Source organism: Stegostoma tigrinum, chromosome 4 (genome assembly GCF_030684315.1).
Source record: "Stegostoma tigrinum isolate sSteTig4 chromosome 4, sSteTig4.hap1, whole genome shotgun sequence".
NCBI lineage: Eukaryota > Metazoa > Chordata > Chondrichthyes > Orectolobiformes > Stegostomatidae > Stegostoma > Stegostoma tigrinum.
The window spans coordinates 85,214,915-85,233,080 of NC_081357.1; the positions used below are offsets into that span (position 1 = coordinate 85,214,915).

At 41.2% G+C, this 18,166-nt stretch overlaps 1 protein-coding gene across 6 annotated transcripts in view; it reads left to right on the forward strand.

The window, feature by feature from the left end:
* lmbrd1 (LMBR1 domain containing 1) overlaps positions 1-18,166 on the forward strand; it is a 237,119-nt gene that overhangs the window by 34,610 nt on the left and 184,343 nt on the right. For 5 of the 6 annotated variants that reach the window (XM_059645506.1, XM_059645504.1, XM_048531634.1 and 2 more), the window contains one exon: positions 14,482-14,579. In XM_059645506.1, the coding sequence (XP_059501489.1) occupies positions 14,482-14,579 (98 nt within the window). Of the gene's footprint in view, positions 1-7,941; positions 8,050-14,481; positions 14,580-18,166 lie in introns of those variants that run through there. The other variant, XM_059645507.1, reaches the window with a different exon arrangement.

The window sequence follows — 18,166 nt, forward strand, 5'->3', positions numbered from 1 at the left end:
TGGTCAGAAGTTGCTCAGGGACAGCTTGTATTTTGATCACTTTTACTTTCTCCAAATTAACTTGTAAGATAATTCTGTGTGCCTGCTAATTATATTCTAGGCTTTTAAATGTCTCTCCAGTGCAGTAGGAAAAATTATGCAACTATTTCATTCTCTTGACGGACAGTAATTGAAGCTTTCACTACTTTAGGCTGACTGGTTAAAATGTTTCTGGTTCGTCTTTTCTCGTTTTGCTCTTTATATGTTAATACTCTACCCTACTTCATTAAAACTGAAAATTCTATCTCCGCTTGCTAACATTCTATGTTCCAGCTCATTGTGCCATGTCAATCTATTTAAAATAAAGTTTAGTGTTTGAAACCAAATGTGAAGGAGAAAACTCATTACTGTTTGCATGACAATCCTGTGTCAAAACTGCAGGATTTTCAAACGTTTTTGAAGAGTCTGCAGGTTGTAAACTATAGGTGGCACTGTAGCTCAGTGGCTAGCACTGCTGCCTAACAGCGCTAGGGAGTCGGGTTCAATTCCAGCCTCGGGTGACTGTCTGTTTGGGTGGAGTTTGCATATTCTCCCATGTTTGCATGGGTTCTGAGTTAAAAGACATGCAGGTTAGGTGGATTAGTCATGTGAAATTGTTCCATAGTGTCCAGGGATGTGCAGACTGGGTGGATTAGCCAGAGAAATGCAGGCTTGTTGGGGATGCTCTTCAGAGGGCTAATATGGGCCGAATGGCTGCCTTCTGCACTATAGGGATTCTGTTGATGCTTGACATCATCTATTTGACACCATTTGTTAAATTTATGTAGAATACTTACATTTAAGTAGTATGACAGGTGTGCATTAGTTACGATTTGATTTTGTACCCTGGAGACTAAGGGTGAAGAATAAGTTCCAACGTCTAAACACTACCCTGTAATTCTAGCTGTACAAATAATGCAGGGGTTAGGATTAGACATTACTCCAATGTAAGCCATTATATAATCTATTAATTACTCCAATTTAAGACAATATAATCTATTAATGCTTGTTTATGTTGATTAAACATGCAAAGATGAGTCACGTCTGATGTAAACACATTGTTGGAGAAGATTGAAGGAAGAAGAAATTGCAGCAGTATATGAGCCTTATTGACAAAGCTGACACCTGGGCAGGGACTGGTGCATGATCCAGCCCACATCCTGTTTGCAAGTATTGTATTAAAAGAATTGGTGTTTGGATTGTTAACTCAGGAAATATTACATGAGGATGGCATGAGTTTCGTATTTGTAACCTTATTCTCTTTTACAAAACTTCTATTAATTAGCACAAATGTTCCGAAATATTATGCTGAAGGTCAGCCACCCACAATGGTTTGACTGCTACATCAGTGTTTTGGTAAAGGTAACATGTCATAACTCCGTGGCTGTGCTGTTTAAAACTTTGAAAATGTGTAGCTTTGCAATGAGATAGTAGGAACTGCCTATGCTGGAGAATCTGAGATAATAAGGTATAGAGCTGGATGAACGTAGCAGGCCAAGCAGCATCAGAGGAGCAGAAAAGCTGACGTTTCGGGTCTAGACCCTTCTTCAGAAAAGGGCTACTGTGTTCATCCAGCTCTACACTTTGTTAACTTTGCAATGGATTTTGTTTGCTTCATAAATTGTTTTGAATCTTATCTTAAACACCTTGCACATGTAAAGGTGCTTAATTCCATGTATATAGTTCCATGAGTACAAAAGTGAGTATTTTGTTGGTGAAATTACATTTGAAACAATATTCATTTTTGTTTTATTAACCACAAATCTTACAATGTTTTACACTTATTTCTTAAGTTGCTAACATGGACCGATTTATGTAAATTTTAGCAGTTGGAGGATTTTACTGTTTTCAAAATCAATTCCGTGAAATGCACTATCTCTTAATTCTCAATGTGAAGGAACTGAATGTGCAAGTGTGAAAAAGGTTCCATGGTTTTGATTTGAATACGTTTTAACTCTCTGGAGAGCAAGCAATTTCAGATGCACACTTCAGCAGCCACTAGGTTTGAGTGCATTCCTAAAGAGCTGCTGAAGCAGTTTTTTGTGTTAGTCACAGTAATACAGCGTGGAAACAGGCCCTTTTGGCCCAGACTGGACCACATTGACCATGGTGTCCACTCAGCTAATTCCAACTAACTGTATTTGGTCCTTTTATTCCCATGAACCTTTCCCATGCATGTACCTATCCAAGTGCATTTTAACTTTTGATGTTGCATCTGCCTCAACCACTTTTTCCCGGCAGCCCAAGCTATATACGCACCGTTCTCTGCATGAAGGAGATGCCCCTCAGGTCCTTCTTAACTCTTGCCCCTCTCACCTTATGCATAATTGGAACGGCCTGTTTGAACATCTCAATCTAGAAATTTAATTTGCCTATTCTTAGGTACCCTGCCCACAGTATTCACAGGCAATAGGTCTAGGGAGCCCAGGACTTTCGCTTTCAGACCTCGTCACAAAGTAGATTGCATTGTGATAGAAGCCGATGCAGTTAGAACATAGAACATAGAACATAGAACATAGAACATAGAACATAGAACATAGAACATAGAACATAGAACATAGAACATAGAACATAGAACATAGAACATAGAACAGTACAGCACAGAACAGGCCCTTCAGCCCACAATGTTGTGCCGACCATTGATCCTCATGTATGCACCCTCAAATTTCTGTGACCATATGCATGTCCAGCAGTCTCTTAAATGACCCCAATGACCTTGCTTCCACAACTGCTGCTGGCAACGCATTCCATGCTCTCACAACTCTCTGCGTAAAGAACCTGCCTCTGACATCCCCTCTATACTTTCCACCAACCAGCTTAAAACTATGATCCCTCGTGCTAGCCATTTCTGCCCTGGGAAATAGTCTCTGGCTATCAACTCTATCCATGCCTCTCATTATCTTGTATACCTCAATTAGGTCACCTCTCCTCCTCCTTTTCTCCAATGAAAAGAGACCGAGCTCAGTCAACCTCTCTTCATAAGATAAGCCCTCCAGTCCAGGCAGCATCCTGGTAAACCTCCTCTGAACCCTCTCCAAAGCATCCACATCTTTCCTATAATACGGCGACCAGAACTGGACGCAGTATTCCAAGTGCGGTCTAACCAAAGTTTTATAGAGCTGCAACAAGATCTCACGACTCTTAAACTCAATCCCCCTGTTAATGAAAGCCAAAACACCATATGCTTTCTTAACAACCCTGTCCACTTGGGTGGCCATTTTAAGGGATCTATGTATCTGCACACCAAGATCCCTCTGTTCCTCCACGCTGCCAAGAATCCTATCCTTAATCCTGTACTCAGCTTTCAAATTCGACCTTCCAAAATGCATCACCTCGCATTTATCCAGGTTGAACTCCATCTGCCACCTCTCAGCCCATCTCTGCATCCTGTCAATGTCCCGCTGCAGCCTACAACAGCCCTCTACACTGTCAACGACACCTCCGACCTTTGTGTCGTCTGCAAACTTGCTGACCCATCCTTCAATTCCCTCGTCCAAGTCATTAATAAAAATTACAAACAGTAGAGGCCCAAGGACAGAGCCCTGTGGAACCCCACTCACCACTGACTTCCAGGCAGAATATTTTCCTTCTACTACCACTCGCTGTCTTCTGTTGGCCAGCCAATTCTGTATCCAAGCAGCTAAGTTCCCCTGTATCCCATTCCTTCTGACCTTCTGAATGAGCCTTCCATGGGGAACCTTATCAAATGCCTTACTGAAGTCCATATACACCACATCCACAGCTCGACCCTCATCAACCTTTCTAGTGTTAGGGTTTCAGTTTCCAAATACGTTATTGGGTTAGATCACCAGGGTCTGGGGAAAAGGGCGTGTAGATTTCTTTCTATGTTGAGGGTTTAGTGGAGTAGCAGCTAAGAAAGTCACCAATCTCAGAAATATCTTTTGGCAGTTAGGAGTGCTGTTGGCTATTTGGTGGTAGGTTATAGACCTTTGGAAGTATTATTGAAATCAGAAGTCACTTGACACCAGGTTATAGTCCAACAGGTTTATTTGAAACCATAAGCTTTTGAAGCATTGCTCCTTTGCCCGATGATGAAAACTCGTGATTTCAAACAAACCTCTTGGGCTATAACCTGGTGATGCGTGTCTTCTGACTTTGTCAATCTGAGTTCAACACCAGCACCTCCAATATTATTGAAGTGGGAGAGAATAAAGATCGGAGAATTGTCACTGGCACTGGGGGGCATTTGGAATTGGAGGCTGGGGAAGATGTGGCCTGGTAACACTTGACTTCAAAGCACTGCCATCACGAAGGAAATTTAAGATCTGGAAATTGTGTGGCCAGACATAGAGGAGAGTTGCAAAACAGATCTAGAGGGTGCAGACCAAATCCACCAGCACACAAATGTAAACACAAGGATAAAGTAAATTGGGATAGATTATAAGAGAAGCCAGCAAAGGACCCTACCAGATTTCTACCTTGAAGTAAAATCAACCTCATGGGATCTTCGAAATTGATGTGCGTGGGACCTAAAATGGACTGCATCTTAAAAGTGGAGTGATTACCTCAGGTTTGGAAAAGTGGTGAGAATTTTTGTCAGAGGATCAGACCAGTACAGGTATTATCAGTTGAGCGATTAAAATGGACTCTCTCTAAAACTATGCTTTAAACTCACATGAGCAGAGTAGGAAAGGATTCACGGATACGTGCCTTTTTTGTTTTTGACTGTATCTGGGGACCTTGGTTAGAATCGGGCTGTTTGGGGAATGCAACTCGAAGCCAAATTCATTGAATGGGTTAGTGACAGACCCTACTTTCTGAAGGCCAACTTGGAAAGCTTCAGCTATACACATATTGCCATAAGTGAGTGAAAAGTAACATGAGCACTCCTACATCATCTTTTTAAAGTAGAATGTAACCTTTTTCATTGGACATAAAATTTGTTGGATTTATTTTGAATTTCTAATGGTAATGATTTGTGTTAAAGGAAGTTTCAAAATGTGAAGTTTTATTGACAATCTCTTCGTGTGGAGGCAGGGGACCATTGGGACGATTTAGTTACTATATATATTTGACGTAATAGTTGATTTTGCATAAAATGGTTTCCCTACTTCAACCGAAAGAACTCCTTTAAATTTTCTGGTATCTTATTTGTAAATTGAGCACTGACTTTTGACAAAAATACTCCTGACACTTTTTCCACATGTCGTTAGCATGCTGTGTTTGCCACAGCCTGACTCAATCCCTCTCTCCTCTTTTAGTGCTTTCCTGTGTGACCCTCCCATTTGCTACACCCTGCTTGACCCCCCTCCTCACCACGTTGCTGGGCAAGGGAAATGGCAGGCAGAAACTTGGCAAAAAAAAACCATCATCCTTGACTGAGTTATTTCCCCACTTCGAAAGTATTACTTGTGTATAAATTGACCTCGGCCTATTATCAAGTCATCTGTTAGGCAAATATTTACTGTGTTTTGCTTTATGATCCCCACTAGATTAGAATTTATTCCTGTTACTTGCATCCTTTTGGAATGTTATTGAGGATAAAATCATTGTTAGTGATCTTCTACTTGTCTGGTTTAGGGAGTATTTCTACTTGTTTTCTTAGAAACCCAGGTTTCTGTTAATTTCTGTCGTTCCGATCAAGCATCCACTCATTCTAATTCTTTCACAAGGATATGAGTGTTGGATCAGCAATTATCCAACCTTATTCCCAAAGAGGGATTAAAAGGTTGAGAATGGAAAAAATGATATTTCTTGATGGTGTTTAAATAACAAAAAGCTAAAATACCATGCAGCAACTGTGAGAAACATTACATAGGACAGACGGGCAGGCAACTCACCACCAGGATACGTGAAAACCAACTTGCAGCAAAATGGCACAACCAGTTTTCCCTGATTTCAACACACCAATATAAAAGGACATCAGCTTGACTAAGACAAGTGAGACAAAGACAAAGCACAAGAATTCCTGGAGGCCAGGTTTTCAATCACTGATGTAATTAATGAACATGTTGAAATAGACCTCCTCTGCATGCCACTATGGTAGCAAAACTGGAAACAAGACTGCCCACTATAAACAGGATGGGGCCATATAAATTCAATGGGACAACACTTCAACAGAGGCTACACAACACTGATGTCACCCAGTTAAACGTTTGCATGAAAACCATTCAGCTCGGCAAACTGACTAACAACGCCAAAAAACACTAATTTCACTGCAAATGTTTTGCTGATTGGAAGGTACTGAGAGCCCAATTATGAAGTTACCCGAGTTGAAAAGGTTGAGGGGAGGTGAATGGAGCACATCACAGGAGGGCTACTGTCAACCAGGGTAGATTTTTGGGTTGTGGGGGATGGAGAGAATAGTGTTTTAATGGTCGTGTGGGAATTATGGATGCCATGAGATGTTGGGTGCGGATGGTGGAGTACTGGGATAGGAAGTATTGAATGTGGTTTTAAATAAAATTATGATAATAAAGATCCTAATTGCAGTTCAGATGTTAGTGTTAGATATTTTAACTTTGCTACGTTCTAATCTGCATGTTTTTTGGCCATCATTTTGTGCATAGTAAGCTTCCACAAACAGTAATCTACTCTGCCTCACCTATATTTATTGACATTTTCTGGATACAATTTGACATTGTTTCAAATTAAGCTAAGGAAATATCTGTGTGTGGTGACGGAACTCTTCTGGAAAGATATTTGAGAGTTTGTGTTGGAGAACCCGTGAAGGATCTGCTGCTTGCGCGCAGCTGAGGGGGGAAATGTAATGATAGATCTTCAATTCCAATTTATTAGAACAATGAGTTGGTATTTATAGTAAAAGATTTGAAAGTATGGGCTGTATGTGATTGAAGTTATGAAAATTGCAGAAACAATTGTCTCAGGTTTCTAGAGGTCCTTACTTGCATTCTGGCAACCTAATTCTCTCTTCTTTTTTAGTATCTGAATTTTTGAAGCTGAGGAACAATTTGATTGCAATCCCATTAGCAGAAAACAAAACCCATGTTTGTTAAACCATGATAACAAAGTGTGAAGCTGGATGAACCCAACAGGCCAAGCAGCATCTCTGGAGCACAAAAGCTGACGTTTCGGGCCTAGACCCTTCGAGAGGGGGATGGGGTGAGGGTTCTGGAATAAATAGGGAGAGGGGGGAGGCGGACCGAAGATGGAGAGAAAAGATGATAGGTGGAGAGGAGATTGTAGGTAGGGAGGGGAAGACAGACAGTTCAAGGAGGCAGGATGAGGTTAGTAGGTAGGAAATGGAGGTGAGGTGGGAGGAAGGGACGGGTCAGGGAGGCAGAGACAGGTTCGGCTGGTTTTGGGATGCAGTGGGGGGAGAGGGGAAGAGCTGGGCTGGTTTTGAGATGCGGTGGGGGGAAGGGGAACCATAGGCCATTATAATGTCCATAACTATAATGGACTGCTCGGCCACATCTGCAGTATTCTAAAGCTAAAGTATTTCCTGTTTTTTTAAAACAACTCAACATTAAACTTGGACAACTGTAAAACTGATGATATTTGCGTTATTACTCTGAGATTGAGGTGGAATCGTTATGGAATAATAATTATTCTAATCATACTGTTATCATGGACGTGATGGAGTGTAATTTCTGGCCACTTTCCACACCCTACTGTGTATTACTGTGTGAGATGTGGGCTTAGATTGTAATCCAAAGTCTGTGCAGATTCAGCTTGTGTGCGCACAACAATCTTGGTTTAGCTTTTGTTGGCAAAATTCGTGGTGATCTTTTTGTAGCAGCTGGACTATAGTAAATGATTAATGTATCTGGAGATAGTGTTCAACGTTTTGCCTTTATTGAGGGAATTAATTAGATATTTTATCAAATGCAGTCTCCTAAGCATTTATTGTTGGTATGCTGTATAGAATGAAGCAGGACATCATGCTGTTTTATACGTTCCCATTGAGTGTAAATATTCATGTTTGCATGATGAATATTGTTTGTTAAATTCCCCAAGCCATATGCAGTCGTGTTTTGCATGGCGTTATACTATCTTATTCGTTTGCGATGACTCAGCTGGGATTGAAAAGATTATTAACGGAAGAGAGTAAGTTCTCTCTAAATAATGCTGAATGTCAGTGTATTTAGAATTTTTTTTTATGTTGTTTTGAAGGTTTAGTGCTTTGACAGATGGAATGGAATGTGCATTAGGGCTGCCTCTATCGGCATAGAGTTGTGAGAGCATGGAATGCGTTGCCAGCAGCAGTTGTGGAAGCAAGGTCATTGGGGTCATTTAAGAGACTGCTGGACATGTATATGGTCACAGAAATTTGAGGGTGCATACATGAGGATCAATGGTCGGCACAACATTGTGGGCTGAAGGGCCTGTTCTGTGCTGTACTGTTCTATGTTCTATGTTCTATAGCTATGTGTCAACAAAACCTGCTGTTTGGGAAAACCCAATCTGAATAACGCAACTTTGTTTTAATTTTTTTATTAAGTCATCATATGGGTTGTGTTGAACTCAAAGTGCTTTGTTTAAAGATGACCAAAGTATAGTTAATTTGATAAAACTGCCTTGGATGCTTTCAAGTAAAAGATTTTTCTGGCCCTTGATTGGTACAGTGGTGTTGCTGCTTGTAGTCATTTAGTTCCCACATGATCCTGGACAATGCTTTAGAGTCATTTGATTTTCTGCTTCTTGTGCCTCCCTGCCTTTTAACCCTATCCATCCTTGCTAGTTTCCCATGCAGCTATACATATTTATCCAGTATTCTGTATATAAATGATTTGGATGTTATCATAGGAGGTATGGTTCTTAAGTTTGCAGATGACACCAAATTGGTGGTGTCGTGGACAGCCATGAAGGTTACCAAATATTACAATGGGACAATAAGTGCAGATGGAGTTTAATTTAGATAAATGTGAGGTGAGGAATTTTGGTAAGGCAAATCTGAGCAGCACTCATACACTTAAAGGTAAGTAAGGTGCTGGGGGAGTGTTGTCGAACAAAAAGATCTTGGCGTTCAGGTTCAAAGCTCCTTGAAAGTAGAGTCACAGGGAGGCAGAATAATGAAGAAGGCATTTGGTATGCTTGCCCCTATTGGTCAGTATGTTGAGTATAGAAGTTGGGAGGTCATGTTGAGGCTGTGCAGGACATTGATTAGGCTACTTTTAGAATACTGCATTTAATTCTGGTCTCCCTGCTATAGGAAGGATGTTGTGAAACTTGAAAGGGTTCAGAAAAGATTTTCAAGGATGCTGCCAGGGTTGAAGAGTTTAAGCTATAAGGAGGGGCTAAATAGGCTGAGGCTATTTTCCCTGGTGTGTTGGAGGCTGAGGAGTGATCTCGTAGAAGTTTATAAAATCATGAGGTGCATAATAAGGTCTTTTGCAAAGGGTAGGGGAGTCCAAAAGTAGAGGGCATAGGCTTAAGGTGAGAGGGGAGAGATTTAGGTGAAAATCTTGCCCCTTCAGTCCCCTTTAGAGGGTGGTGCGTGTATAGAGTGAGCTGCCAGAGGAAGTGGTGGAGGCTGAGACACGTACCACATTTTAGATTAGATTCCCTACAGTGCGGAAACAGGCCCTTAAGCCCAACAAGTCCACATCACCCTTTGGAGCATCCCACCCAAACACATCCCCCATAACCCACACCCCTGAACACTATGGGCACTTTAGCATGGCCAACCCACCTAGCCTGCACATCTTTGAACTGTGGGAGGAAACCGGAGCACCCGGAGGAAACCCACGTAGACGTGGGGAGAATGTGCAAACTCTGCATAGACAGTTGCCCAAGGCTGGAATTGAACCTGGATCCCTGGTGCTATGAGGCTGCATTGCTAACCACTGAGCCACCGTTCTGCCCTATTTAAAAGGCATCTGGATGGGTACGTGAATAAGAAGGGCTTAGAGGGATATTGGCCAAATGCTGGCAAATGGAACTAGATTAATTTAGGATATCTGGTTTTTGCGAATAAGTTGGATGAAAGTGTCTGTTGCCATGCTGTACAGCTGAATGACTCTATGACCTGCCTAAATCTTCGTGGCTGTGGTTAGTGTTATTTTCCTTGTTCCTCTTGTTCTTTCCCAACTTTATTTGTCAACTTTGACATTTTGGGTCAGGGTCCGATCAGTCCTGATGGGTTCTTCGTCTCTGCCTCTTGGTTCCTTCTTCTCTCTCTCCCCTCCTCCTCCTCCTCCTCCTCCCCCCCCCCCCCCCCCCCCCCCCCCCCCGAAGACTTACCACTGTTACTCAAGTTCATTAGTGCTTTAAGCCTGTTGGAGATGGCCAGCCGGAACCTGTCCAAAATGTCCTTATCCTTCACTGCCTCCATTAGAAATGACCACTGATTTTATGGTTGTTTCTTTTATCAGTAGCAGCTGCATCTTGCTAAATGGAAGATGGTTGTCTGGGCTGACATCAGTACTTGATAGGGAGACTGCCATCTGTGATTAATGGCTATCTACTCAAACTTGTTCATGGTCCTGCCAGCTGGATTCCTCCACGTCATTTTGTGGATGTTCTTGTGTTTGAAGAAGACATTCGTAGTACTGTAGCTATTTCAGTTACAGATGGCTAGCAGATACTCACTCACTCACCATTTCCACTGCGTGCCTGCTGACCATGGGACATTAAGGAATATGGGTTAAAGGTAGGTATGTGAAGTTAGACCACAGATTAACCACAGTCTCATTGAATAGTGGAACCAGATTGAGGTGCTGAATAGACCTATTTCTATTCGTTTTATGTTGAGGTAGTAAGAACTGCTGTTGCTGGAGCCAGAGATAAGTGTATGGAGCTGGAGGAACATAGCAGGCCAGCCAGGATCAGAAGGGTAGGAAAGTTGATGTTTCGTCCTGACCCAAAATGTCAACTTTCCTACTCTGATGCTGCCTGGCCTGTTGGGTTCCTCCAGCTTCACAGTGTTACCCCTATTCCTATGTTCTTGTGTTTAGGTATAATCGCCATTGCAAAGACATGGTTGTAAGTTGTTCAAATTTTGGGCAATAAAGATTAGAACATATGCAATATTTCACAAAGACAAACACAATAACAAAGGAGGATGGGAAGCTTTGATAGTAAAGGATAGCATAAAGATGTTGATGAAGAACAATATGGCTTCAAGATCATAAAATGGAACCAGTATGGATGGAAATTATGAATAACAAGTGTCAGCAGTGTTGATGGGAGTAGTGTTAGACCTTCTAACATTACTATCACATTGAACAGAGCATTAAAAAATAAATTATTCATTTGCTTGATGTTTTATTGATTTTAAGAAAGTGCCAGCATTTTCCGTAGGTTTGTTCAATGTTTGATTTTCGGGTGCAAAGTTGAAGGACCTTATGCATTAATTATTGGGGGGTGTTTAATTTTCCTAAAAACTATGACAATCAAATTGACAAGGATGGCCAGAAGATGTGAGACCATATGATCACAAGAAATAGGAGCATGAGTAGGCCCTTGAGCCTGCTTCGCCATTCATATGGATCATGCCTAATCTGACACTCTTCGTGTCCAAATTCTTGCTCTTTCCCCATAACCTTTGATATCCCCACTGATCAAAAAATTATCTGTCTCTGTCTTAAATGTACACAAGGACTCTGCCCTTTCAGCTCTCTGTGGCAAGGAGTGCCAAAAACACACAACCTTCCAAGAGAAGAAACTCCCCTCTGTCTCACTGTTAAATTGGTGCCCCTTATTTCTGAGACTATACCCTCTGGTCTTAGACTTTCCCATGAAGGGAAACATCCTCTCAGCACTTATCCTGCCAAGCCCCTTAAGAATCTGTTATCTTTCAATGAAATCACCTCTGATTCTTATGAGTAGAGTCCCAACTTGTTTAACTTTTGCTCATACAACAGTCCCTCCACACTGGGAATCATGCTTTTGACCCTTTCCCTGAGCTGCTACCAATGAAAGATGTATTTCCTTACCTAAAGAAGCCATCTTTCCTTAAATAAGGGACCAAAACTTCTCTCAGTACTCCAGATGTGCACCTTGTAGCATTGCAGTAAGACTTCCCTACTTTATACTCTAACCTTCTTGAAATAGGGTCAACATTGCATTAGCCTTCCTGACCACCTGCTGCACCTGTGTTTTAGATTTCTGTGTTCCGTGCACCAGTACCTGCAATTCCCTTTGTATTGTAGCTTTCTGCGTATTTTCTCAATAACACTCTGCTCCAAAATGAATGATTTCACTTTTCCATTATATTTCATTTGCCAACTTTCTGCCCACTTAACCCATCAGTTGAGATATTTTGTAAACTGCTTGCGTCTCTTCATTGAGAGTTTACAGAATATGTTATGATACCAGCTGATGAGAGTACTGACCATGTCAGATGTCTGAATGAGACTTGATTTAACAGATCGTGTTTAATTTTTGCAGTTGGTTAATATGTGGTAAAGGTTTCAGTCTATTTTCCAGAACTGTCCTTTTTACAGACACTTAATTCAAGAGATATTTCACTCCTATCATGGCTCTAGAGACTAATTTATAATTCTTAGTCTGCTGGCTAGAGCCTCTCACCATTCTGATGGCCTAACATAGTTTTCCACTTGAAAAACTTAAACTTCTACATAAAGTCCCCCCACTTGGACGCTCGAAGATCCCATAAACAACAATATGTTAATACCCATATAATTTGCTTTTGTGATGTTGATTAATGTTTAAGTGTTGTCCAAGAGTTCCAGCGAGGTGCTGTGCTTTTCTTCAAACAGTAAGCCTAAGAAGAAAAATATGACTTCGTGTCCCTTCAGAAATCTGGACCTCTAATACATTTGCACTCCTTCAGCAAAATGCTAGACTGTAGCAGGACTTGAATTCACAACCTCCAAACTCTGAAAAAAGCGTTAAAACTGGCATAAGCAAATTTAGGTTTTTGTAAGAGGCCAGCAATTGTGGTAAATTTTGTTTAGGGCTCTGCAAGGAAAAAAAACAGACTTGGGAAGTCTAACTTCAAATGTGGATTCAACGCTATGATTTCTGGGTTCAGTTTCATAAGTCATTCTATCAATACGCTGCTAACTGTTGTCAGGGTTTGGATCACTGTGCCATCCCTCCACAAAATATAAATTAGATTATTTGTGTTCAGATTTTTGTTTTTGAATATCACTATTTTGTGCTGTTAATGTGGTATGCTGCATAGTCTCTTCTCAGTGTCATTCTACAGCACTTCAAAATTAGCTGCTTTCAAAATTGAGAAGGTAGCCTGTGCATCTGTTTGTTACATGTTGGATACTGTCTCATGACAGGAAAAGCACATGTAGCAGAGCTTAACATTTATACACTTTTCCTAAACAATATATAACTGTTGGTAGGCAGTGGTGTTTTACACTCATATCTGTTTGTTGCATGCTCGATTTATAACATGAAATATAAAATATTATGATTCATTTGAAACTGCTTTTTAATAGAACTATTAAAATCTTTGTTTACATCTTAGTTGCTAACTATCAATGGACTAAGTCAACTGTTTATATTTCAATTAGTGTTCTGGAACTAAATTTTAAATCCTATCATTTTATTCGGCCAGATTGATACTTTAGTTTCCAAGAAGAACTAGCTGGGGAGAATTGGAGTTACATGGAATCACAGAATCTCATTGGATTCAAAACATTAACTCTGTAGTTTGAGAAGATTTGTAGCTCAGGTTGAGGTTCTGGATGTGAGTTTGCTCGCTGAGCTGGAAGGTTAGTTTTCAGATGTTTCGTCACCATTCTAGATAACCTCATCAGTGAGCCTCCGATGAAACGCTGGTGTTATGTCCCGCTTTCTATTTATCTGTTTTGGTTTCCTTGGGTTGGTGATGTCATTTCCTGTTCTTTTTCTCAGGGGATGGTAGATGGGCTCCAAATTAATGTGTTTGTTGGAGTTCCGGTTGGAATGCCATGCCTCTACGAATTCCAACCAGAAATCCATCAACAAACACATTGATTTGGAGCCAATCTACCAACCTCTGAGAAAAAGAACAGGAAATGACATCACCAACCCAAGGAAACCAAAACAGATAAATAGAAAGCGGGACATAACACCAGCGCTTCATCAGAGGCTCACTGATGTTACCTAGAATGGTGATGAAACGTCTGAAAATTAACCTTCCAGCTCAGCGAGCAAACTCACATCCAGAATTAACTCTGTATTGGTAGTGAAAAACAAATCAGCCCAGCTGAGTTTTGTTTATGGTTTAATTTCGAGCATCTATTGTTTTTTTTTAAATTCACTTGGGAAAGATTTGCATTTTTGTTGAGTAACAGGTCGAAATGCCTTGTGGTCTCTCCATATGGAGAGGGGTCAGTTATATGTTGGAAATTCTCCCTGGATATTTCTGCTAGAACAGTATTTGTGGTGTCTATTTTTATAAAAAAAAAGTCTAGATACTGGAGCCATCTGAATCCAGTTGAAGAGTTTTTATGAGAATCACTAAGCCCACCTGAAGAAGAGGCTAACCCTGCTCCATGTAAACAGGGTTTTATGATTATATTGAGAAATCTAGTTGTTTATTCCCTCTGAACTTTATCTATTCTCTTGTTACAGCCTTGTACTCCATCATCCTATTTTGTGTCTTCCTCTGGATCCCATTTGTCTACTTCTACTATGAAGAGAAGGAGGATGAGGATCCCAGTAAATGTTCTGTAAGTTTCTGTGAAAAGATTTGAAAATATGAATTTGTGGCTTTCAATGTAATGGTACTGTGGAACCAAGGTTATTGTTAAAGATGTGATAACAAGCATGCACATATTGGTACAAAGTTTAAAAAGGGATAGCGTCCAGTACAAAAGGTACAAGAAAGGACTATATGCTTTAAGGAGTTTAAGACAACCTTGAGGTATATGGTTTGAACCTGAAACCATGATTGATTAGTTGGCATTTTGAATCATCAGCAGTTATGAACACTTTCAGTGTCATTTGTGTCCTGTTTGTTCTGATATTTTTTAAATCGTTAATTTACCAGGCATTTTCCTTTCTGAGAAGCAAAGAACACCTTCCAGCTGATATTCTGCCACAAACAACTACTTGAAACACATGCTTGTTTTGTGCATTTACTCTGTCAAATAGGTTTGTTATTTGTATAGGTGGTTCCATGTTTAATATGTGAACATTCCCATAAAGGTGTAAACTAACGCAGTACGTTGACAGGCCGACGATGGGAGAGGCCGTTCTAGACTTGGTGCTCGGAAACGAGCCGGGGCAGGTATCAGATCTTGTGGTGGGAGAGTATTTTGGTGATAGTGACCATAACTGCCTCACATTCTACATAGCTATGGAGAAGGAGAGGATTAGGCAAAATGGGAGGATATTTAATTGGGGAAGAGGAAACTATGACGCGATTAGACATGAGTTAGGAAGCATCGGCTGGGAGCAGTTGTTCCATGGTAAGGGAACTATAGACATGTGGAGACTGTTTAAGGAACAGTTGTTGGGAGTGATGAGTAAATATGTCCCTCTGAGACAGGCAAGAAGGGGTAAGATAAAGGAACCTTGGATGACGAGAGCGGTGGAGCTTCTTGTGAAAAGGAAGAAGGTAGCTTACATAAGGTGGAGGAAGCTCGAGTCAAGTTCAGCTAGAGAGGATTACACGCAGGCAAGGAAGGAGCTCAAAAATGGTCTGAGGAGAGCCAGGAGGGGGCACGAGAAAGGCTTGGCAGAAGGAATCTGGGAAAACACAAAGGCATTTTACACTTATGTGAGGAATAAGAGAATGATCAAAGAAAGAGTAGGGCCGATCAGGGATAGCATAGGGAACTTGTGTGTGGAGCCTGAGGAGGTAGGGGAAGTCCTAAATGAGTTGTTTGCTTCTGTCTTTACGAAAGAAACGAACTTTGTAGTGAATGAAACCTTTGAAGAGCAGGTGTGCATGCTGGAATGGATAGAGATAGAGGAAGCTGATGTGCTGAAATTTTTGTCAAACATTAAGATTAACAAGTCGCCAGGCCCGGACCAGATTTGTCCTCGGCTGCTTTGGGAAGCGAGAAATGCAATTGCTTCTCCACTTGCGAAGATCTTTGCATCCTCGCTCTCCACTGGAGTCGTACCTGAGGACTGGAGAGAGGCAAATGTAATTCCTCTCTTCAAGAAAGGAAATAGGGAAATCTCCGGCAATTATAGACTGGTAAGTCTCACGTCTGTCGTCTGCAAGGTGTTAGAAAGGATTCTGAGGGATAAGATTTATTTATGACCATCTGGAAGAGCATGGCTTGATCAAATACAGTCAACATGGCTTTGTGAGAGGTAGGTCATGCCTTAAAAACCTTATCGAGTTTTTTGAGGATGTGACTAGAAAAGATGATGAGGGTCAAGCTGTGGATGTGGTGTATATGGATTTCAGTAAGGCATTTGATAAGGTTCCCCATGGTAGGCTCATTCAGAAGGTCAGAAGGAATGGGATACAGGGGAACTTAGCTGCTTGGATACAGAATTGGCTGGCCAACAGAAGACAGCGAGTGGTAGTAGAAGGAAAATATTCTGCCTGGAAGTCAGTGGTGAGTGGGGTTCCACAGGGCTCTGTCCTTGGGCCTCTACTGTTTGTAATTTTTATTAATGACTTGGACGAGGGAATTGAAGGATGGGTCAGCAAGTTTGCAGACGACACAAAGGTCGGAGGTGTCGTTGACAGTGTAGAGGGCTGTTGTAGGCTGCAGCGGGACATTGACAGGATGCAGAGATGGGCTGAGAGGTGGCAGATGGAGTTCAACCTGGATAAATGCGAGGTGATGCATTTTGGAAGGTCGAATTTGAAAGCTGAGTACAGGATTAAGGATAGGATTCTTGGCAGCGTGGAGGAACAGAGGGATCTTGGTGTGCAGATACATAGATCCCTTAAAATGGCCACCCAAGTGGACAGGGTTGTTAAGAAAGCATATGGTGTTTTGGCTTTCATTAACAGGGGGATTGAGTTTAAGAGTCGTGAGATCTTGTTGCAGCTCTATAAAACTTTGGTTAGACCGCACTTGGAATACTGCGTCCAGTTCTGGTCGCCGTATTATAGGAAAGACGTGGATGCTTTGGAGAGGGTTCAGAGGAGGTTTAGCAGGATGCTGCCTGGACTGGAGGGCTTATCTTATGAAGAGAGGTTGACTGAGCTCGGTCTCTTTTCATTGGAGAAAAGGAGGAGGAGAGGGGACCTAATTGAGGTATACAAGATAATGAGAGGCATAGATAGAGTTGATAGCCAGAGACTATTTCCCAGGGCAGAAATGGCTAGCACGAGGGGGTCATAGTTTTAAGCTGGTTGGTGGAAAGTATAGAGGTGATGTCAGAGGCAGGTTCTTTACGCAGAGAGTTGTGAGAGCATGGAATGCGTTGCCAGCAGCAGTTGTGGAAGCAAGGTCATTGGGGTCATTTAAGAGACTGCTGGACATGTATATGGTCACAGAAATTTGAGGGTGCATACATGAGGATCAATGGTCGGCACAGCATTGTGGGCTGAAGGGCCTGTTCTGTGCTGTACTGTTCTATGTTCTATGTATGAGTTGAAGCCGCTCTCCACCTGTTTAAGTTTTATGATTTTTGATTTTGATGAAGTAATAATTTCACTACAGCCTGCTTTTCGTTATTCTGCCAAGATTAGCTAGGATCCATGAAACCGTTCTGGTCAGGTGATTGCTGTGTCTGTTTTAAGTCAGTATTTTTGCCCCTTTGTAAAATGACCTAAGTCCAAAAAAGAGCCAGACATTAAAAATCAGGGAATGGAATTCAAAAAACAGTAATCCATATTTTATCACTATAGTGATAGGTGGATTACAAGGCTTGTTTTCCATGAGTATTTTGATCAAATATTGCTTGATTGTGAATTTTAAGATCTTTTAAAGAAGTATTTTATAGGTCAAAAAGAAGAACTTTTGTTGGTGTAGTAGTTAACAAGTGGATGTAATCTTAAAATCTGAGTCAGATCATTCAGTAGAGAAGTTAGGAAATCCTTCTATAGGCAAAGGATAATACCAGTGTGGAACACACTTCACAGAAAGCAGTAGATAGTAGTACAATTAATTCAGTTTACCTCTGACATTAAAAGGTTTTTGTTCAACAAGCATATAAAATGCTATGGACCTGTGAAAGCTGGATTGTGTGAAGGCCCATGTGAGCCATGATTTCACTTAGTTTTTTGAGGAAGAGTCCTACTAGACTCAACAGTAACTAGAATCTCATAGTACAGAAGGGGTCTTTTGGCCATCAAGTCTGCACCAACAAAGAACAACTCTAAATCTACAATAGTCCCACT